At 38.7% G+C, this 24781-nt stretch overlaps 1 protein-coding gene across 1 annotated transcript in view; it reads left to right on the top strand.

The window, feature by feature from the left end:
• LOC117421530 (thrombospondin type-1 domain-containing protein 4-like) overlaps positions 1 to 24781 on the top strand; it is a 65259-nt gene that overhangs the window by 16372 nt on the left and 24106 nt on the right. Inside the window, exons 2-3 of the mRNA XM_034905824.2 lie at positions 22176 to 22380; positions 24552 to 24727. Of these exons, the coding sequence (XP_034761715.2) occupies positions 22176 to 22380; positions 24552 to 24727 (381 nt within the window). The remainder of the gene's footprint in view (positions 1 to 22175; positions 22381 to 24551; positions 24728 to 24781) is intronic.

Genomic DNA, 24781 nt, shown 5'->3' with positions numbered 1-24781 from the left:
AACCATAGTGAAAGCTCTAATTACTGCTTAACTGTAACAAATAAACAAGATGTTTTTGGAAAAACTAAATATGCAAGCACCAGTCTACAAATATGTTTGTAGACTGGTGCAGACAGTTTTGGCATACATAACTGTCCAAGAGATCTTAGTCCAATTGTGTTTTTTACTTTTATCGAAAGAAATAAAACAAACATAGTTCTGTAACTTGGCAACCTTGATTTTCCACTCATATGAAAATATATGACTACAGTTTCTATTTTTTAAATATGTTGGCAATCGCATTTTGGAAGTCAGTTTTTAAATTAGGTCTTTAGGGGGTTAGATGTGTTTACTACCAAGTAAATTTCCATTAGTTTCTTTATTTCAAAAGTGAACAAGTCCAGTAAGTTGTAATGATAATAGGTGCAGAGTTACACTACTTAAGGATAAGTTACTAATATTGTCAGGTTATTTTGTCAAGTACATTTTCCTAAATGCGTGGACTTGATCAACCTTGGATATGCCGCCACTGATTTTTCTTTTTAGAATTTTATAGTACCAGGGAATCCAGCTGGATTGCATCAACCACTTATTTCTAGGGGTAAATCCAGCTCTGGCTTATCCTGATGGCATATAGATAGATTGATCAAATCAACCCCAAATTCAGGTATTTTAAAGTTGTAAACGCTAATATATTCAAGCTGTGTTCAGACAAGGCTGATAGATCAAACCCAGACTGATTACAGAACGATCTGACTGTCTATACCAAACCTCAGATCAATCTATAACGAGTCCAACTCAGACCGGCTGGGTAGTACGTTTTTAGGCCCTGGTGTGCCTTGTACTTTTACTTTTCAAATCAAATTTAAAATATCAAGCAAAAGAAACATATCAAGAAAAAGAAAAGTAAAATTAATGGAAGTCATTTGCTACTTTAATACTAGTGTTAAGACTATTTAACCCCATTAAACCATATACATCACCATAGAAGACAAATCTCTTCACATCTGTAAGTCCCCTTAAATTCACATGACTTCACCGGCATTACAAACTACAGTACAGATCTAATATACAAGTAGGATATTTAAGAAGGTGGAGATTAGAATGGCATGAAAATATGAACGTGCTGTAAAAAACTTTCCAATCTCCAAAATATATCAAGTTACTCTGTCTGATATTAAGTGCATTTTGTCACGTTCATGGACTTCTTTAATTCTCTAGTAGAATAAGGGGATGCAAACAGGAGGACTACTTGATAAACTCCTATAGCGCTTTGCTCGTGTACTGGGTTACAGATTTTCACATACCCAGACAACAGTTAATCAAGAATAATCACACAGACTCAGTTATTTAAAGTTTAACGAATCGGAGTATATATTTACTCCTTTGGTTTATTAATGCTTAAATGGATCGAATGATTGCAGATCTACTTCAAATCCTAGCTCATAGACAATCCAGGCAGTCTGGTGTCTTTGCAAACTAACAGCATTAATACTATTAAAGCAATATGGTTCCATCACACACCTCAGGCAGTCTAAGACACTCTATAACAACATCTCTAAAGCTAATAATAATCATAGCCTATAACATCATGCTTCAATATATGTGAAATATAAATGCAAGATTATGCTTACCCTCGGTAGAGAAGTATGTCTTAAAATATAAAACAGAACAAAGAAAGGACCAGCAGTAAGCTTTGCAAAGTGGCCTTCAAAAGATGGATCAGTCGCCCTGTGTTACCAAACTGGTCTGATAACTTACTGTAGTTTAGTCCTCTCTTTTATATAACGTTTTCTCTCCCTTTGTGCGTCAGAAGGCAAGTTGCAACTGCTGATAATGAATATGGCTACATGAGCTCTCCAAGGGTCTTTCCAAGGTTATTGAATCATGTCAGTGTTTTCTGGTTCACTGAGCTCATCACTAAGCTAACACAGAGTTATTTGCAATAATATTTCTGCTTGTAGCTGTCTCAGCATAATCTAAATAATACAGAGTTTTTACAATAATATTCTTGCTTTTAACAGTTTGCATCCAAGATATCGGGGTGCGCCTAGCAAGGCTGAAAATCCTTTTCTGGCTCTGCTCTTAAAGGTTTCTTAAACAGTCTTGAGTACCTGATAGCTGTAGGAGACCTGAACTCTGGTAGCAGGTCTCCCATCTTTGCATTGTAGTTTTCCCAGATGAGCCCACTTTACTGGATGACTTACATTACATACAATACATTCAATTCTATTTACATGGTCTGATTTAACACTTAAATGAGAAAATGATATGCCTTGTGGATCATTACATTCAAACATTATTCTACAATGCTTTACCATATGGGTACATGCAGGACACGGTTTTGGTTCTGCTTGTGGCAGCCTAGTTCTACACTTTTGACATCCACACAGTAGTCTGGGCGTATGTAAGTACATCCCCCTTTTCAGAGTTTCCCAAAGGAAGTAATGGTTCTGGACTGATAACTTTTTCGTTCATGCATTTCAATTTGATCACAGAGGGTTATTTTATTCAAAATATCTGGGTAGACCAGAACTCACTATTTTTCATGTTAGAGGTTTCCCAAGCCTCCATTTCTTCTACTTCATCAGTGGGGAACCCCATGAGAAATGAAGCTGGTTCTATTGAAGGACCATAACTGTGGCTGCATAGGGCTTCCACTCAAAAGGAACTACTACCTAATACAGGATAGTTTACTTGCTAGAGATATCTGTTTACTTGCTAGAGATATGTGGCCCATTGTATGGCTGATGTCATGAATAGGGTTTCTTTGTGATGGGTCATGGCATAAGGCAGGCAAAAAGTGAGCTCTGATGACCCGTGTACAGATGTCATCCTGTGCATAGAACATACATCATACAGTAGTTCTAAATAAAAAAATGTTTTTTTATGTTTAATCTTTGTTTTTGTGATTTTATAATAAGATAATACGTCATGAGTACGGTGTCTCTTATTGTAACATAATCATTTAACAGTTTAAACTGCACCAGGGGACAATAAGAAATACACGACATATTAACTTTTATTACAATTCCTTATTATTGCCTTTCACTTAGAGTTGCTTGTGTTATGTCTATACTCCATAACATTTGTTTTTCTGCCATAATTTTCTGCGACTGTATCAGTTACATTTTAAGTAGATGTTGTAACATATTTGTTTTTATCACTGCAACTTGTAAATTACTTTCCGTAAGTTTTTATACTTTTCCATTTTTTGTGATATATTAAAGAAATAATGTTTTTACCATATCTGTAAAATGGTCTTGATGGTTAAATAGCTAGTGTAGACAGCATGCTGAGACAGGGGAAGTCAGTGTCTGCTAATGTTGATCCAGACTGTTGAATAGCAGTTTATTTGCTTGGTACCTGTGACAAAATATTATAATGAAATAGTAACTGACATTTCATCACTTCTAACATTTTTTGTGATTTGTGTTGCCCCCAACTGTTTGTGCATCTGTCAGAAAGCTTTAGAACAGAGAAATATGTGGTGCCTGGGAGGTCACATGCTTCAGTTTAACGACCAGGCCTGCACTGCTGTGGTATTTTAAGCATCTCAACCAGACAATTGTAAATGGCTTTTTCCCCCACATACAGTACAGTACACACAGGAGTTGGACAAATATTTGAAACACTTTTTTCATATTTTGAACACACTTTTGTGTGAATGGACTGTGGAGATAAACTTTGTTTTACCTTAAATTATATAAACGTATAACACATATTTAAAAATATCACCTTCCTGTGGCCGCCTTGTGGCCTCTTTTAAAATTTTACTACGGTATAACAAAGCTGTCATGGTAAATCTGAGATCAGTTTGGTAGTCTTGTAAAAAACATGGTCAGCTATGGTGATTGCATAATTTAGTCATGGGAAAATGCTAAATTAACAAGTGTTAATAAGGTTATAAAATGCCTGGATTATTTCTGTGTTAATTGATCATTGATTATTGCTATTATTATTTTATGCTTTCTAAATTCCCTTTATGTAACATTGAACTTGAAAATTGGACAGACAACATGGCTTTTATGAGAAAAAAAAGCTGTGATTTGAAGATGCCCTTTGTCTTGTTAGAACAGAAACTTCTACACACACAAAACAAAACAAAAAAAATACAGGGGAGGAGTGGGAATTGGGATGATGTGTATGTTGTCTTGGTGACTTTAAGAACCAAGGCAAGCCTTTGACTTCTAGAACACAGGAACATAAGAAAATGTATGAATATGAGAATGCCATATGGGGCATCAATGCTCATCCAGTTCCTAGTAGTTGATTAATTTTAAAAACTGGGTCTTAAAGGAACCAAAAGGATGCAGCATTAACAATATAGTTAGGTAACCCATTCTGTACCTTCTGTGTAAAGAAGTTTCTGCTACCCTCTGTCCTTAGTCTGTCTCCAGTTAATTTCCAACTGTGTCCTCTGGTTCTGGTTTCTGTGCTGTGCTTAGACATGGCCAATGTAAACCCAAATGTGTAACATGTTCTTCCCAAGATCTAAACAAAACATATGGTACCATAAAGACAATTGGTGTGATACACAAGAATACCTGTCTTTTTTAAATCTCAGAGGTGCTTTTCATAACTGTTAACTGATTGGTTGATCTGAGGTATAATATAAAGCATTTTTTTCCTTACAGCATCAATTATCTCATATGGCTTGTGGCATTAATAATATACTTCTTGGAGATGATTTTTGTTTAAGTCCTTTCTATGATCTTTATGCAATTTACCACAAAACACATATACAGCACCAGTATAAATATTTATTATTATTATTATTATTTGTTTATTTAGCAGACACCTTTATCCAAGACGACTTACAGAGACAAGGGTGTGTGAACTATGCATCAGCTGCAGAGTCACTTACAACTATGTCTCACCCGAAAGACGGAGCACAAGGAGGTTAAGTGACTTCCTCAGGGTCACACAATGAGTCAGTGGCTGAGGTGGGATTTGAACCAGGAACCTCCTGGTTACAAGCCCTTTTCTTTAACCACTAGACATTTAAAATGTATTTAAAAAAAATAGACATAACACTCATTGATGCATATTTTATGATTTGTGTAGCTTTGCAGTAAAACTGAACTGATTTGCCATATGGTAATGGTTATGAAAGATTATTTCAAATGACAGAATTTATTTTTAATTTAAAATGTATGTACTGTGTGGTAAACATATTTTTTACTCAGAATTATTACCATAAATTGCGTGTAATGCATTATTTTATTCCATTTTGAGTCTAGATACTCCTGGAGTTTGTTAGGGATGAGGTTAGTAGATCCATGGCATCAGGAATAACGTACATTTTTCGGTGACAGTTTTTCCCACTGACAGGAATTGGATACAGAAACAATGGTCTGACTTAAGCTTGTGCTTTTAAAATGTATATTTAACTCATTCAATATATGATTGAACTACATAATCATTTATTCAAATTTGATTTGACATGACAGCAGTCATTTTTTCATGCACAATAAAATGTGTCAGATATGAAAAATGCATTGGCTGATAATTATGACCAAGGGTGAAGATGTTAAAATTTGAGATTCTAATTTTACATTTCTGAGGACATTTCATTTCTGGAATTATGCATGTGCCAGATTGTGAAATCGTGTCTCATACATTTAAAGAATCACGACTATTTTTTAAATTTTATTACTATGGTAAAATACTGGGGGACTCGTCTGAACAGTCCGAGCCAAGAAAGCTTTCTCTAGTGCAGTATTTTTCAGCCCTCCAGTACCCCCAAAAGTCCAGGTTTTTGTTTCAACCAGGAGCCAAAGAGACTTTAAGGCCTGGTCACACGGACGACTTTTGTTGACGGCAACAAGAGGAACACATTTGTTGCATGCGTGTTGCCTTGCATTTTGCGGTGGTCACAAGAGTAACAAGCATGCAGCCAAAAGCTAGCAACACACAGGCAATGCAAACCAATCATAATGCATGTTTTTGTCACAAGATGTAAACATGCTGCGAAGGAAGACTACGATATAAAAAGGTACTAAATTACATTAACAAACCTGTAGTTCCTTCTTAATTAAATAAAAATGTGTACATTTGTAGTTATTTAGTTAGTAGGTCTAGATATTTAATATACCAAACATAATAAATATATCGGTATTCATTATCCTAAACAATGGTTTTCAGTACTTTTAATTCTAGGCTTTCGAGAGCAAGAAGGCAGACCTGAGATTTTGTAATTTTGTTTTCACTTTGTTTACTGTTAAAATGAAAGATGTTATGATTTGGGGTTAATGTAGGAATGACAGGCATGCTCCGTACACAGAGCAGTGGTTTTCAACATTTTCTTTTTTTTAAACTGTGCTCCTTCTGTCTGGAGGTTTCAGCACAAGTTCCTCTTTACAATTTTTGCTCTACTGAGTGGTTCCACAGTTATTATTATCATTATGTATTTCTTAGCAGATGCCCTTATCCAGGGCGACTTACAATTGTTACAAGATATCACATTATTTTTACATACAATTACCCATTAATACAGTTGGGTTTTTACTGGAGCAATCTAGGTAAAGTACCTTGCTCAAGGGTACGGCAGCAGTGTCCCCCACCTGGAACTGAACCCACGACCCTCTGGTCAAGAGTCCAGAGCCCTAACCACTACTCCACACTGCTGCCCACGTGGAGTAGTGGTTAGTTATTATTATTATTATTTATTTCTTAGCAGACGCCCTTATCCAGGGCGACTTACAATCGTAAGCAAATACATTTCAAGTGTTACAATACAAGTAATACAATAAGAGCAAGAAATACAATAACTTTTGTTCAAGCAAAGTACAAGTGTGACAAACCACAATTCAATAATACAGCAGATAATAGTGATAGTTACATCAGGATATGATTAAATAGTGATAGTTACATCAGGATGTGATTAAATACAAAGTACTACAGGTTAAACACTTGGCAGATTACAGTATTCTGAAGTACAGGATTAAATGCAGTAAAATAGGGGGCAGATAAGAGCAAAATAAAGCACATTTACATGAAGGGTGATAGTGTCCCAGGATACAAACAGAGGAGTTCTACAGGTGCTCTTTGAAGAGGTGAGTCTTGAGGAGGCGCCGGAATGTGGTCAGGGACTGGGCAGTCCTGACATCTGTAGGAAGGTCATTCCACCACTGCGGAGCAAGGGTGGAGAAGGAGCGGGCACTGGAGGCAGGGGAGCGTAGCGGAGGTAGAGCTAGTCTTCTAGTGCAGGCGGAGCGGAGAGGTCGAGTGGGGGTGTAGGGAGAGATGAGGGTCTGGGGGTAGCTGGGTGCAGTCTGGTCAAGGCATCTGTAGGCTAGTACAAGAGTCTTGAACTGGATGCGAGCGGTGATCGGGAGCCAGTGGAGCGAGCGGAGTAGTGGAGTAGCGTGGGCGAAGCGAGGCAGAGAGAACACCAGGCGGGCAGCAGAGTTCTGGATGAAGTGTATAGAGTGGTGTTTTATTAATGGTCACTGAATGGGTAGTGGAGTCGCCTGTATATCGGACATACATTTTTACATCCTGAAAACAGCTCATCCAGTTTATTAAAGGTGTCATGGTAGCCTATACTTGCATTGAGACTGGTCTCTTAATGTTTGGGGGTAATGAAGGCTATATAAACAGAACAACTTTGCCTAATCTGATTAAACTTTGCATGGACATTTATCTTACTTCTTCACACTACAGACACCCGATTGGCTGAGCTATTGTGGGTACCATTTGTTACAAGAAGGTTAACATTTTGTATACTCTTTTCACACCAGTGACACCTGATTGGCACCTGAGTGTAATACTCCACACTGCTCCCCAATATCCCCAGTTGCAATAAAAGGCAGAATAATCCGATTAACAAACAAATTCTGGGACTCACAATCTGCTTGGTTTAGGATAGAATATAGTAGAGTCTATGTTTACCATCAGTCTGCAATACACCAATTAGTGGAAACAAAAACCTGGGGTATGTGATGAAGTCAAATAGGCTTCCTCATGAAATGCACCCTGTAAATAGAAAAAATAAACAGTACAAAGACTTAATCACGGAATGAAAACATTCATGGACTGGTTAAAATAAGCACTACAGAGACTTTTGACCAATACTTTTCTTTGTGCCGGTTGTGCATGCCGTTCTTATAAATGTATGTCATCACTGTACAAATAAAGGACTAAGTAAATAATGTAAACTACTGTGCACGGAGAAAAGGTGAGATATGGTGCGGAAACCTGAAAAGGGAAAAAAGAAAAAAAAAAGTTGATTTAAATAAATCACAACAGTAACAGTAACATTTTAATGTTTAAGGCGCTCCGCGTGGAGTCTGGACGTTGCGAGTTCGAGTCCAGGCTATTCCACAGCCGACTGTGGACGGGAGCACCCAGGGGGCGGTGTACAATTGGCCGAGCGTCGCCAGGGGGGAGGGAGGGTTAGGTCGGCCAGGGTGTCCTCGGCTCACCGCGCACCAGCGACCCCTGTAGTTTGGCCGGTGCGTGTTTCGAACGCTGTTATTATGCAGCAGGGTGTGTGCATAATACAAGTCTATGGGGAGGTAAACTCTATAATAGTATAACCAGATGGTATGGATTTTAATATTAGTATTACGGGTAATGGAATCAGAATGTTAACGGAATGAACTTATGTGTTATAGTTCTAGTGGTACTGAGTCAAATAACCATGTTTATAATAGAAGATTTATTTATGATTTTTAGACTGGTTCAGGGGGTGGGGCTTGCTAGCAAGCAGGTATATAAGCTCCCTGTGAAGTATTTGGAGGAGTCTCTCCCCTGAGGAGGTGCCTGTAAGATAGTGCAGGTTATTAAGGGACTGCAGTGGAAAGGAGGATACAAGTTTGTTTTTTTCCTGGAGCAGTTATTGCAAATACCATTTCTCTGTTTATTGTTCTGTTAGTGTCAGTATTATAATTGTCCAATCTTATTCCTGTCAGTCATTGGACGTTCCTGTAAAGTGTTCTACTGCTGCACTTTGGAAGTGGAGGCAATAAAGACTTAATTTACAACATCTTGTCTGTTGACTTCTTCCTGTCTGTCTGCTCCAACATCTACCCCTGGCTACACGACCACATCCCTCTTACATGGTACTTGAGGACAGAGTTTAAAACCACTGCCAAAGAACAAATGTACAAATAACAACAGGACAACTGCAGCTTTGGAGGTTAGTTTTATTCAGAGAAAAAGCCCAAAAGGAAAGAGTGCCACAAGTGCACGACCAGCTCCATCCAGCTATCTGTACACCTCAACTCCTCTTTATAGCTGTTCTGTATCCCCTCCACCCCTCCAAAATGAGTGATTTCGGTGCCCTAGCAATGCCCACTAGTGGGCAAGTCCTTTTCTTGGAAAATAGCCACTTCTAATGAAGTTTCCCCAAAACAAACCAATAACGGGGAAATTAGCAGGTGCACAAGCATTCCAGTCATTTATCAATGAAGCTCTGGGATATTCCTACGCCTATGTGATGTGAAATGTATATTATATACACATTTTAATCATGCTATAAGGTGATAAATAATGTATAAGGTGTAAAGTGTAACCCAGATTCAAGCTGAACTTTATAAGTTTTCATTTCGCAATTGTCGACCCCACTGGTGCATCCAATTTAGGATTGGATCAGCCATTTATGAATAAGTATTGAATTTCCATAACCAGCTTCACTAGAATAAGCCATATGGGGGTGCTAAAAAGCAAATAACCAGAAACTGTCCTACACTGCAATGCAAAAACATCAGCAATCCCAAGGTACTATACAGTAATCAGCCTGCTTAAAACAGCCAGAGCTGTATTGCAGAGCCCTATTTTCTAAAACTATAGTAATGTTAAACTAGTATTAAACAACTTGCTTGCATGAATTAAGAGTTTGATTGTTCACAGTCATTTCTTGCTAGTTTTACACTTTTAAAACTATTTTATTCAGAAAGTTGAAGCATTCCTAAACATTTTTTTTAAAAAATTTGAATAAGCAAGTAGCACTGCTAAGCCAAATTTTTAATTTGTGGACTTGAAGTTTTTGACAAGAATCATAAGCACTCAAGGTCGCGGGTGGTTCGATTGCCTTCAGCTGAGATTTACCCCTAGGGTATATGCTGAATTCTGCTTTTGGTTGCTGTCCAAAAATCTTTCTATAAGAGCTTCCCGTCCTAAGGTGGGAACATTGGTAAAACAGGATATATGGATCGCATCCAACTTTTTGACACAGACATTTGTCTAAGTGATAAAGGCCATAAGTCTCCATTATTACCAGCTGTAATGGGAGCTGGCTTGTATTTTGTTGCCAGTTTTACTTCTTTAGAATATTTTATTGTTCTTTTTTTAAAAAACTCAGTTTCCCATAAAATGTGTTAATGTTCACACACAATTGCCCAATTATTTTATCCCCATTTTTTTCCCTCAGAATGTACAATTATGTTCCCTCATTGCAACAATTCCACACAACAGCTTAGAGAATTTAAGGTCAGTGGACGCCCTCTAATCCCACGACCAAGCCAATTGCCTGTTACACCCAGGAACTCAAGAGTGGATGTCAGCTAACTACCAGCCTCTGCAGATATCTGCTTGAGCTAACCAGGCGTCTGGGCAGTAGGGTCCGCTGTAGCACAATGAGGCAAACCATTGCTGCTGGTTTTGCCTCACAAACCTGCGGGAGCACCAGAGCCAATGCAATGCTCCCTCTGGAATCCCCAGCAAGATTGCTGACTTTACGCAGCAAGAACACAAACCTGCAAACAAGGTAACTGATGATGAATTAGGGCCCCATTAAATTAGCTAGGGTAAAATGGATTCATTTATTCACCCGCTTCTTGCATTACCTAGTTTGTCTAGTTCATTGCACAAGTTTCTCAGTATGCAAAATTATATATTTTATTTATTTATCTATTTAACCATTGAGACTGATGCCTCATTCACAAGAGGGTCCTGGAAATTTAAAAAGGGGGTTCTTAACTAATGTTTTTTGTTGTTGTTAATGACTGAAAAAAAAGATTTATGAATTAAATTTAAACAACAATAATGTAATGTTTTAATAAAAAAACATATTTTTCACACCTACACTGAATTGCTGTTAAGTAGGTCTATCTAAAATTATTATTATTATTATTATTATTATTATTATTATTATTATTATTATTATTTATTTCTTAGCAGACGTCCTTATCCAGGACGACTTACAATCGTAAGCAAATACATTTCAAGTGTTACAATACAAGTAATACAATAAGAGCAAGAAATACAATAACTTTTGTTCAAGCAAAGTACAAGTGTGACAAACCAAAATTCAATAATACAGCAGATAATAGTGATAGCTACATCAGGATATGATTAAATAGTGATAGTTACATCAGGATGTGATTAAATACAAAGTACTACAGGTTAAACACTTGGCAGATTACAGTATTCTGAAGTACAGGATTAAATGCAGTAAAATAGGGGGCAGATAAGAGCAAAATAAAGCACATTTACATGAAGGGTGATAGTGTAATGCACACTCATATCAGTGAGGAACCAATCTGTTGCATAACAAACACAAGGCAAAGCAGGGAAGACATAACTATAAGGAGATTTGCATTACTGAAAGGCCCTACTAAGGCTTCACATTGCAACAGAAACCCATTTATCGAGTAAAATGAAGAACAAATCTTCCAGCCAGCAATTGTGCATTGGTAATTAATGGATGATATTTTGTGTATCACTGCACTTGTGAGACAGCTACAATCTTATTATTGTATTCTGACTGACAGTGCTTTGGTTTAATGGAACTAAACAGTCAAAGGATTTTCCATGCTCTCAAGCAGTGACAGATTATTTTTTGTCTACCGTCCCAGTTTTTTTTTTTACTTTTTTTTTTTTTTTTTACTTCTACCTGTATGATGGATTTCTTTTTTTTCTGGTCAAAATCTTCTTCCACTTCACTCATAATCACGCATACTCAGTAAAGCAATGCTTTAGTAGGGGGCGGGAAGGTTTGAGTTGCTCCTCCAATTAAAACCAGGGATCAGACTACATCATCTGCCATTGCTACTGTGTGTGGTTATAGCAGGTAGGAGTTTGTAACTGAGGCTTGTCTCCTCTGGACCCCTCCAATTAAAACCTGTGCTCAGATCTGCTACTGCTAATACTGGCAGAGTTTATAACGTAGACTTGTCTTCTCTGAGGAGCCAGAACTGCTGTTAATCTTTTGTATTCTTTTATTTTTTTAACTCTTAAATTTTGAGGAGGCACTGCCTCCCTTGTCTCCACAAAACACAATGTATTAATTTGCACCATTGCATGGAAAAAAAAAAACAACCCCACTGTCCAAGGGAGAAAAAATAAAGGTTTGAAAACTACATTAACATAATGGCCTATTAACATGGAAATAATTCGATTTCCTTTTTTTGCTGTTGGTTATAATTTATGAATTACGTGGCCCAGCTTCTGCTAGTGAAAGCAGCAGTCCCTTCCAGTGTGCCGCGGCTGCAGAGATGCATTTCACTTTTTGATGTCATATTTTAATCAAAACTTTACATGACTTTGCATAGCCACTTAGATTTGCATTATCTTCAGTGAATACAACTATATCATTTTTCTCAAACACAGTACATTAGAGGTAGCCTACCCTTTCCTGTGTACTTTCACCCTGCACTTAAATCCAATTAGATTATGTGCATCGGTCCAGGTTCCTGATGTGATTATAAACTTGTTTCAATTTCAAAAAGAAAACTGGACAGGATTTATTGATTGACACTTAACAGCAGCCAATAACCACTCTGGGCTCTCCATACTGATTGGTAGATATATTTGCATCCGGGGCAGGCTTAGTATCCTTGGAGATCTCAACTGATATTGTAAAGCAAGTGAACATTTTGCAAGTGTCCAAAATGAATAATAATAATAACAATAATACTACAGCGGATCATGTGCAATAATTTTGCATTCTACTGGTAGCAAACTACTTTGTACAACCTACAATATTTAATTGGATCAGATACGTCGAACTAAGATCCAGAGGCATTTAGACTGAGACAGCAGTCAAAACAATCATATACGGGGCTCCTCGCCCTGTTACAGGCTGCTTTGCATGTTTAAGTTCTAAGGGCATGTGTGACAACCCATCAGCATTTGCGTGATGATTGGTACCCTTGTACAGAACATCATAGTTATGAGCTCTTAAATACAAAGCCCATCTCTGTATGCGGGCAGCAGCCATTTCTGGGATACCTTTCTTAGGACTAAAAATGTGTGAATTTCCTTCCACAGAGGAACTGCCCAAATTTCTTGACTCCCCAAACTAAACGTGGAGCTTCTCTGTCAATTTGTGCATAGTTGTGTTCTGCTGAAGATAGTGATCTAGAAACAAAAGCAATGGAGCGTTCACAACCATCACATGCGATATCACAGCTCTAATGCCATATGGTGAGGCATCACAAGCAAGCCGACTCTCCCATGCTGGGTTGTAGTGTGTTAACACCTGTTCAGAAGTAAATGCCTTTTTTGCGTCTTGGAATGCTCCTTCGCACTGTTTACTCCATTGCCACTCTTTCTCTTTTTGTAGCAGCTTGTTCAATGGATACAGTTTTGTTGACAGTTTAGGCAAAAACTTGTGATAGTAATTGACAAGTCCAATAAATGACCTAAGCTGAGACACATTTGTTGGCTGTGGTGCATTTAACACAGCTGCAACTTTGTCTGGAGATTTATGGAGTCCCTCTGCATCAATTATGTGTCCACAGTATGACACTGCGTCTTTAAAGAACTCGCATTTGCTGTGGTTAGCTCTCAGGCCAAATTCTTTCATTTTCTGGAACACTATTTGAACATTTTTTAGATGTTCCTCGTCAGTTGTTCCTGTTACAATTATGTCATCCAGGTAGCATCTGCATCCAGGAATGCTCTGGAGTACTTGGTCTATAGCACGCTGCCATAAGGCTGGGGCTAAGGCCATGCCAAAGACCAACCGATTGTATTGTAGAAGCCCTTTTTGTGTGTTGATGGTGAAGAATTTTTTTTATTCTTCCTCCACTTCCATCTGGAGGCATGCTTGGGCTAGTCTAGCTTGCTGAATTGTTTCCCTCCTGACAGTGACAGAAAAATGTCTTCAATGCAGGGCAGGGGATACTGCTCAGGTTGTAGCACAGGGTTGATTGTCACCTTAAAGTCTCCACAGATTCTGACTGTGCCATTTTTCTTCACAAATGGCACAATTTGAGTTGCCCGTTCACGCCAATTGACTTTTGTCAGAATTCCCATTTCTTCCAGGCCTTCAAGTTCTTTGTCCACTTTGTCTTTGATGGCATATGGTATTTGCCGTGCTTTGTGGAAACATGGTTTTGCATCTGGGTTAAGCACAATTTTTGCTTTTATTTCTTTTAATGTTCCAATGCCCTCTTTGAAGACTGGGGCTGCATCAGCCAACAGTTTCTCTAGCTCCACCTTTGTATTTCCGGTTGCTTATGCTGGTCTAGGCTGCAGAGTTTTAATTGAGTGCCAGTCTAGATGAATTTTGCTTAGCCATTCATGGCCAAACAATGGTTGCCTCCTTTTTCAATGACATAGAGGTCCAATCTACATTTCTGGTCTTCATATTGAACAAGCACTTTTGACAGCCCAAGTGGTGCAATCTTCTCTCTTGTATACGTTTTTAGCAGAATGGAGGTTTTCTGAAGTTTGAGTCCCTAAAACATTTGTTAAACTCCTTGTGACAGGGTGGCTGAGTTGTGACGTCAGGTCAGAAGCAGGAAGGGAAACACTGACACCAGGCAAGTACTGAAGTTCAAAAAGAAAGACGCGGCGGCGCCATTTATTTAAATACAAAAATAAAATAAAAGGTTTAAACAAAAACACTGTGCTCACAGAGCAAAATAAAACAGTTAAACAAAACATAATCACGAACACAAAATACCAAACAATACAGGTCAGGCTGGGCAGTAGCCTTCACTGATCCTATACGTTTTTACTTTTGAGTTTCGTTTCTCTCTCGCTCCTCTCTCGCTCTCTTCGCTCTCGCTCCTAACACCCACTCTTTGTCCAGAGAGCTACAGGCTTTTATGCAGGTGACCATCTCCCGATTAGCAACAAATGAATCCCTTAATTAATTCGGGAGATGGCTACCTTCTGCACGAGGTTTTTAAATTACTGTGTGGATGGGGCTTCCCATCCACGCTACTAAACAATACAATAAATTTGGCTATGCCGTCAATTAAATACATTTCTAAATAAATACAAAAACAAAAACACCCGGCACTTCACCGTCATATAAATATAAATACAGTAATAAATCATAAACAAAACAAATCCAAAATAACACATTGCACAGGGGGAGACCCTGCTCTAAAAATAAATAAACAAAACACTGTACAGGGCTCCTTGCCCTGTTACACTCCTCCTTAGAAATAACACACACAGCAGAACCTGTGTCAAGTTCCATTTTAAGTGGTCACCCTTCTACGGATGGCGTAATCCAGATAGCTTTTCTATCAGTATTAGCTAAGCAAGTGTAATATTTGGGTTCGGATGTAGTGAAGAAATGACTCTAATATCAACAACTCAATTAGATGCAGACAGATTACAATCCAACAGTTTTATTTAAAACAGCTCACACGATGTCCACAACAACTGCCACCCCTTACCCTTCCTGGTGTTGTCAATAAAGCTTAGCAATACAAAACCTTTAAATAACTTTATACAAACAATTAGAAGGCAAACACTCATACACTATTAAAGCAATACTGCACAGCAAGCTTAATGCTGCCAGGAGAGTTTAACCAACTTACTTGCTAGCCTTTTAACAGTAAGTATTTTTCTTTATTATTAATATCTTATTAATGCTGTTTTACATTAATTATTAATTTTGTAAATATAAATGTTAACCTAATTTTAAAATACTTAATAATCCTAAACAATAACAAAAATAATCTTACATTTCTTCCCCCTCCTCCTTTAGAAACGTCCTCGTTTCTATCAAAAACTGTTACAACCTATAATCCTTAACTGTAAACAAACGGGATGAATTAACAATACATTGTAATCAAGAACTGGAGGGTTAGTCCACACAATATTATTATTACTTATTTATTTATTTATTTACTTACTATAAGTTGAAGACATTACGAAATCTTGAAAGCGTTTTGGTTTGATTTGACGTCTCTCATGATGGACTACAGGACTTGGAGAAATTTCAGTTGGAGCTGTAAGCCCTCTGCCTGTTACTGGGAAACGATGCAAGTTAGTCCCTGGTGGCGAGTGTGTGGTCTGCTCTGCTGAAACAGATGGGCAGGGGTCCCTCACTGATGGGTTTGACTGACTCCTAGGTTGTTCAGGGACACTGCTCCCAGACAGCTGTTCTGGACATTTAAAAGGCAAGGCTCCCGACAAAGCTGTTAACTGTGGTGTCTCTTTAGGGATAGACGGGTGTTCTGCCAATCTCGTCCTCAGATGCTGGGGTACAGGGGAGGTATATTTCCGAAGGCGGTTATAATGTACCACCTGAGATTTTCCTGTAGGTTCCAGCAAATATCGAATCCTGTAGTTCACACCTGGGTCATCTTCAGTGGATCTAAGACAGTCCAGAATCTCATAAGGCCCCTTCCAGTGAGGGGAAATTTCATTCGGGCCATAGTAGGGTCATGTAACCATACCAGATCACCTTGCTAATAGGGGTTATGCCTGATGTTTACCTAATTTTAAAATACTTAATAATCCTAAACAATAACAAAAATAATCTTACACAAGCAACATTAATGCAGCCTGTCGTCATATCATCCAACTCACCATCACTATCAGCTGTTTACTTCGTTTCCCTGTGTAGTTTTGAACAACCTGCTGGGGAACAGCTCGACAAACAATTTGGATATGCCCCTTTTTCCCACACTGCCTGCATACTTCACTTCGGAAATGGCAAGTGTCCTGTTTTTCCACAGCAACAGCAATTGTTAAACACTGCCGACTTGAATTTACTTTTTGGTGTAACATGCAATTTATGTGCTGCTACTTCTGTGCGGTGAGTAGCTTGAAGCTCAAAAGTGACACGTGCTGCAGTTTCCATTGAAACAGCGATTTCAACTGCCCTTGATCTCAACTGCTGCCCTTGATTTCAACTGCTGTTTGATCAGCTTGTTTGCAGACACTTTTGAATTGCTTCTTTCCAGATGCCACACGCCAAGTTTTACATTACGATGCCTTGTCTCATTTGCTTTATTTTTGGAGGTAGCGCTGTGTAACTGCAGTGCATAATAAAGACAGACTGATTTGCCATGTTAGAAAAACAAATAAATAAATAAAGAAAAAAACGCGGGCTGTGACAGTTAAACAAGTCAATTGTAACATTGAAGAGGGGGGCTTTGTATCAGAAAACTGTTGACGGAGTCGGAAATCGCGTGTGACAGGTAAGTGTGTTAATTTGTTACATATATATATCATGGAGAATGATTTTATTCTTAATACACGGACGGTAAAATGTGACTGACGTGTATCTGAGTGTCCTGTACATATCATGGTTGTGCCTTTACCAGCTGAGCAACTTAAGGACCCCACAATCTCTGGGATTTTTTATTTAAATAAAATAGGGGCACAAGATGAGTAACTTTTTTTCTTATTCACTGTGGCACTGACTGTGGCACTGAAACTAAATTTTTTTTGGACAATGACATTTTGAGCCTTGCAAGTTAAGAACATGAGAACATAAAGTTTACAAACGAGAGGAGGCCATTCAGCCCATCTTGCTCGTTTGGTTGTTAGTAGCTTATTGATCCCAGAATCTCATCAAGCAGCTTCTTGAAGGATCCCAGGGTGTCAGCTTCAACAATATTACTGGGGAGTTGGTTCCAGACCCTCACAATTCTCTGTGTAAAAAAGTGTGTCCTATTTTCTGTTCTGAATGCCCATTTATCTAATCTCAATTTGTGACCCCTGGTGCTTGTTTCTTTTTTGAGGTCGAAAAAGTCCCTTGAGTCGACATTGTTAATACCTTTTAGAATTTTGAATGCTTGAATCAGATCACCGTGTAGTCTTCTTTGTTCAAGACAAGTTGTGATGTCTGGTAAAGACTAACCCATTTATAATTTACCCAGAATATTTTAGTAATAAATTACAGCAGCTCACCAAGATTGAAATAAGATCCATTTGCCAAGACATTTATAACAGTAGTTTCAGCAGAGAAATTGTTTATGATTGAATCTATTTTTGCCTCTGACATGCTAGATTTCAAGTCAAAGTCAAACTAAATTTCAACATAAAAAATAGTACTTAGTGCATTAAACATTATTTTATATACTGCAATAATATATACTGCAATCCTTTGCAACTGTAAAGGAATAATTAAATGGCAGCTGTGAAAACACCATTAACTGCAAAGAGTATTAAACTAGAGCAGCAATTACAATCAACTACAGTAACAACTAGAAAAAAATAATTATATGACAGGGCAAAAACAGAGTTTTACTATTTCTTGCTGTGGCAAAAAGGTATTCGACTCCAAAGATCTGAGTGATGGAGCTTGAACTGTATTGTGCCATCCATGATTCAGCGCAACTTGTTTAAAATGGGGTCTCTGACATGGGAGCCAGGACGTATTGGTGAATAGTGTGTGAAATGGCTGAAATAACTGAAGAAAGTGTTGTGCACATATTAAACTATGTAAAGCTTAGGTTTCACACATGACTTAATTTGGGCATAAAATATCTTTTCCAATTTCTTCTCAATTACAGTACACTGTAAACAGAGTCCCATTCCATGTATGTGTGTCCCACACTCAAGGTATTTCTGAGTGGCAGTTTAGTTCTTCGTTATGGCAAAATTGAGCAAGCTGTTGCTGTTACAGTGTTGGTACCCACGACCATCACTCCCAAGAATGTAATTAATGTATTCACAGTTCAGCTAGGAATCCAGTAACACAGGAAGGAAACTCGCTAACAGATAATGCTCCTCCCTGCAAAACATTGCAGATTGTATCTTGGGTATTAAGGTGATATATTGTGATAGTGTGCACTGAACACTTTGTTTTATAGTAGAAAGCTGATGCCTCAAGCATTGGGCAGAGAAGGAGTGTGTGAAGATCCATTGTAAGGAATATATCCATTGCCATTTTGTTTGTCTGCTTCCTTTGCTTAATGGCTTCATCTTTTATTTGTTCTTCAGGCATATTACTTGTTTTATGAGCATATCAGGTGTCACTCAAATTCATAATCCCAAACTCCACACAAAGGATCTTGTAATTAATTGGTATCTCAGCCCACTGAATTGAATGGAAAGGCAAGGGCTGGACAAGAACTGCAAACCATAAGGTTCAAAGAGAAACGACTTATCATTGAACTAAACAGCAAGCTACAGCTATGGCCATAGTTTTGCATCACCTAGAATTTTAGGATTGAGACATAATTAAAAAACAAAAAACTATATGAACATCATGTAATCAAAGAAACTACAAAAGTCTACCGGAAGCCATAATAGTAGTACAGGATTTCATATTAGATTTCAAAATGTTTCAATTTTTGTGAGTTTTTCATTAAGTATATGGAAAAGTACAAAGCAGTATGTAATTCAATATGTTAACCTAACATTATTTAGCAGGTTTCATTCGAGATTTGTGGAAATTGTATGTTCAGTTCCCTCCCAAAAGTTAAAACACCCCTGCATTATATCTCTCCTCCCATTTTGCGGAGCCTTAAATTTAAAGAATTACTTGCTTTGGTGCAGTGTAAGAGAAACCGCAAACTGGAAAGCTGCACAATTTTCGCAGCTTCTCACAAGGCACACCCATGTTAGCTTTAGATTAAATCTACCCCCTAGTCATCTATTCAGAAGAAGTCCTTCATTTGTCAGTTGGGACCACACATTTTAATTAAATAATCATCTATTTACAACAGTTAAACACATTTTATATGGGAGGAGGATCGAGTAGCCCATCAACCACAGTTTGAGATGTGGGACCGCTCCCTCTGTCACAAAGGCTAGGAAATTTCCACAATACACAAAAAGTAAAATATATGAATGTGTGCATGTATTCATCTATCCCAATACAAGTCAGAGGGCAGAGTACACACATATGCAGGTATTGACAAGTATAGAACTCCTTACTAGCTGTTTCCACTGAGTACCAAATCGAACCTTCTGTGGTTTCAGCATAAATAATCTGCACTGGTTGTATGAGTCAAAACCATTAGAAATTAGGGGCCATTTAGTGACTTAAAATGCATGTGTGTTTGGTGTACATTTCTGTACTCTTGGAACTGTCTTTTTTTTAAAATAATTACTTTAACGAAATGGGAGAGTTGGCTAATGTACCAGTCTTCCAGTCAATGTGTATTTTTCCTATTAGTATTAGTGCCAAGGAGAGGAAAACATAGCTTGCTTTCTTTTTTGTTATTGGACATGGAGCCTATTTTCTAACAACCAATGCACTGCAGTTTGCAATAAAGATTATATGCAACTGTGGCAGTGTGGCAGGGTGAAAGCCGCACAGACATTACCGTGAGGGACATCACTGCGCCGACCATTAAAGCGACTGCCCATAACAGCGCTACAACATTACCATGAGGGACATCACAGCGCAGACCACTACAGCGATTGCCCATAACAGCGCTACAACATTACCATGAGGGACATCACAGCGCAGACCATTACAGCGATTGCCCATAACAGCGCTACGACATCACCGCGCCGAACTACAATTCAATTCCCAGAAGACTTTGCAAAGTTAAAAAACACGTCACTTACCAGGAACTCCCCCCGCCTCCCTCAGTATGCAGGTTTTAATATGGCAGCAGTGTCAGTGAGACTCGTATTGCATACCAGGTTTGATGAAGATCTGCAGATCGAAACGTTGCAGATTGAAATGTTGATCTTGGGTATAATAAAAATATAAACACTTTGGAGCATAATATATAAGTGTGCGGGTACTGTTTGTTTAACTTTAAAATCTTTCTACCCTGCACCTCAAAAGACTTTGGATGTGTGTATGTTTTCTCTTTGTTTACTACCAGCCCCCCATCCCATTTCTCAGAGCATCCATTTCTCAAGGAAGAAATAAACAGTTGTTTGTAGTTCTGCTATTTTGGCTACAAAACTGCCTTTGGTGTGTTTCTTTTATCTGCCGCCGCCACAATATGTATAAACGTTCGTTTGCCCGTTTGGCAGAGCACCTAAAAATGTAATCCTGTAAGCTGCTGGAGAATAGATTTATACAGTGTGTGTGTGCGTATACAGTGGTCAGGAAGGGGGTTAAATTTCTACCTGTCAAAACACGTGGGAATGTGGCTGGAGCTGACAATTGCCACATTCCCACGTGTATAAGCCACAGGTGTATAAAACAGGTGTTGGAGGGATGATTAGGATTGATGTTGGTGATAGAAGAGGAGGTGGAGGTGGAGGTGGAGGTAGAGGAGGAGGAGGTGGTGGTGGTGGTGGAGGTGGAGGTGGAGGTGGTCTGTGTTTCAAGCTCCGTGCTGGGCTGTCTGTTTGTTTACGTTCGATAGTTTTTGTGTCTTTTGTTTTGTTAAATGTGTTTTGTTTAGTGTTTGTACCATGTTATTTTTGCTTATTTATTTAATTAAAGAGCACATTAGCGCATTAACATTGCAGCTTTCTGTGTCTGAGTCTCTGTCCATTACCATCTGGGCTGTGAAGCTACCGTGCCACAGCAACCTTTTACCTTGATTGCAGTAGGTGTTGCTGCTAGTCGCAACTCCCTGTAATATGATGGTGAAAAAATAAATAAATAAAAATCAGCCCAACTGGTTTATTCTCTATTGGTTTGATAGCAGGGATAACCACAAAACAAAGTATTTACAGTGTATTTGTCATACTGTATGTATGAGAATGATGAAGTGAGGTTACTGGGGTAATGTAGACTGACTGTGTGGTCCGGTGGTTAATGAAAAGGGCTTGTAACCAGGAGGTCCCCGGTTCAAATCCCAGCTCAGCCACTGACTCACTGTGTGACCTTGAGCAAGTCACTTAACCTCCTTGTGCTCCGTCTTTCGGGTGAGATGTTGTTGTAAGTGACTCTGCAGCTGATGCATAGTTCACACACCCTAGTCTCTGTAAGTCGCCTTGGATAAAGGTGTCTGCTAAATAAACAAATAATAATAACAGACTTATATATAGTAAACTACAGTAACACTAACTAAACCACAGTAACACTAACTCGCCTGGCAAGGCATAACAGCAATTTATATTAAAAGCCTCTTCTATGTCTGTGTCAACTCCCTGACAATCATTTATTTATTTATTTTTTTTTGTAGGATGTTGGATGTGACGACTTACTGGTATCCAAAACCATCATGGACAAATGTGGAGTCTGTGGCGGTGACAACTCAGCCTGTGAAATAATAACAGGAACTTTCAAACGTTCAGTCCTGTCAGTTGGGTATCACAAAATTATTGAAATTCCCAAAGGAGCAACAAAAATCAACATAACAGAGATGGTTAAAAGTAGAAATTACCTTGGTGTGTATTTTTAAAAAATATAATCTAATAACACTAATAAGAGTGCTAAAATGCACAATTTTTAATTTGTACCAACTTTACTGTAGCTATCAGTTGCTACTTCTTTGTTGGTTTGGGTTCTTAATTAAAATGGAGAGAAACCTTATATGCACACTTACAATTATACAGTGCCGAGAAAAAGTTTGAGGATTAGATCTAAGTCCTAATAATAGATAAAGATAACCTGATTAAACAAATGACACAAAAACATGATACTTTTTCAACATTTATTTATCCACAAATGATTCAACATTCAGTATCCATGTGTGAAAAAGTATGTGAACCTTTAGATTCAGTAACTGGTGGCACCCTGTGACAGAAATACAATGAGTTCTGGTGATAAATCTTCCTCCCGACCTGTGAGGGCGCTAAAGAACGGGAGGAGAAGTATCTGGAAGGGCTGGCCTGACAGTTCGTTTCCGGGACCGGAAAGTGGGTCAGCCTGGAAGGAAGCGAGACTCTGTTGTAAGACCGTATTGATTTGACAGGTAAACAAGGGGCAGCTGCAAGTAATAAGGCAGCTGCAACCGTTTACCTAGATATCATGCGGGATTACATATAGGGGCCAGGGTAACGCTGTTCTTTTCCTTCGTTTGGGTTAAACGTTTGGAGAGAGAAGGATCGAGAGAGGAGCTCTCATCGTTAAAAAGAGATAACTACGTGTTGTGTTGTGTTGTGTTTGTCTGTGTAATTGTCTGTGTTTTTCACCACCAGACAGTTAAAGCACTACTCCGGAGCTGTCGCCAAGGGTCAGCACTATCCGGAGCACCACTGCACCCCGCACTATCTGTGTTTGCCCCAGCAATACTGCACTCACCCAGGACTGGTGACCGTCTGTTTGTTTTTGTTCAGGACTGTGCCTTGTTTATTGTTATCCCCGTGCGTTACACATCGTTGTGTATCGCCGGGGATTTAGTTGCTTTGCGGTCACCAGACCTGGAAAAAAGAATAAAGCACTGTTTTCACTGGAATACCGTTGTCTGCCTGTCACTCCTGCACCGCATCACCGCTACACCTGTTCCCCTTACTTACCACTTTGCCACACACCCCCTTGAGCAGAAATGACTTCAACTAAGCGTTTCCTGTAACTGTTGGTCAGTCTCTCACATCGGTTTTGAGGAATTTTGGCCCATTCCTCCTTATAGAACTGCTTCAACTCAGTGACTTTTGAGGGCTTCCTTGCATGGACAGCTCGCTTCAGGTCCTGCCACAACATTTCGATGGGGTTTATGTCCAGACTTTGACTAGGCCATTCTAAAATGCGGAATTTCTTCTTCTGCAGCCATTCTTTTGTAGATCTGCTTGTATGTTTAGGATCATTGTCTTGCTGCATGACCCACTTTCGGTTCAGCTTCAGCTCACGGACGGATGGCCTGACATTCTCCTCTAGAATCTTCTGATACAATGCAGAATTCATGGTTGTGTCAATGATGGTAAGCCGTCCAGGTCCTGAGGCAGCAAAGCAGCCCCAAACCATCACACTCCTACCACCATGCTTGACGGTTGGGATGAGGTTCTTCTGTTCAAACGCAGTGTTTGGTTTTCGCCAAACATAATGTTTTTCACTGAGGCCAAAAAGTTCTACCTTTGTCCAGAGAATATTGTTCCAGAAGTCTTGTGGATCATCTATGTGCTCTTTGGCGAACTTCAGACGGGCAGCAATGTTCTTTTTAGAGAGCAGTGGTTTCCTCCTGGCTATCCTTCCATGAACACCATTCTTGTTCAGTCTTTTTCTGATAGTTGAGTCATGAACACTCACATTAGCCAATTTAAGAAAAGACTGGTTTTCATTCAAGAAGGCTATCATGGTAAAACTATGGAATTTCCATAATTATCATTGGGGTTTACAAAATTTTTCTCGGCACTGTATTCTTCAGTAATAAACATTATTGTTTTAATCTACTACTCTTAACAACACAAAAGAACATACAAATTAAACTACAAAAGCAAAACAGATTTATAGTTATGAAAATAATAATATTGAGTAAATGTAGTTTTGACAACAATCCCCCAGGTCTTGAATACTGGAATCCTAGCTCATAACCAGTGCTACACGTCTCTGTTTTTCAGTTGTACTTCAAAGGATCCTAAGATCTTGATTATATATATATATAATTTCTTGTCATATACAGCATTGAGAAATCACCATGGCGAATCAGTCATCAATGGAAACTGGGCCATTGACAGACCAGGCATTTACACTGCAGCAGGAACAACAGTCACCTACAGAAGGCCCAACGAGATCAGCAGTAAAGCAGGGGAGTCCATTATTGCCGAGGGACCAACTAGTGAAGTATTATATGTTTATGTAAGGGACCACCATCAGGCATTATTTACATGTGAACTGTATTGAGTTTTGTAA

The sequence above is a fragment of the Acipenser ruthenus genome, chromosome 1, assembly GCF_902713425.1.
Source record: "Acipenser ruthenus chromosome 1, fAciRut3.2 maternal haplotype, whole genome shotgun sequence".
In the NCBI taxonomy this organism is placed as follows: Eukaryota; Metazoa; Chordata; class Actinopteri; order Acipenseriformes; family Acipenseridae; genus Acipenser; species Acipenser ruthenus.
This window is presented reverse-complemented; position numbering and strand designations above follow the sequence as displayed.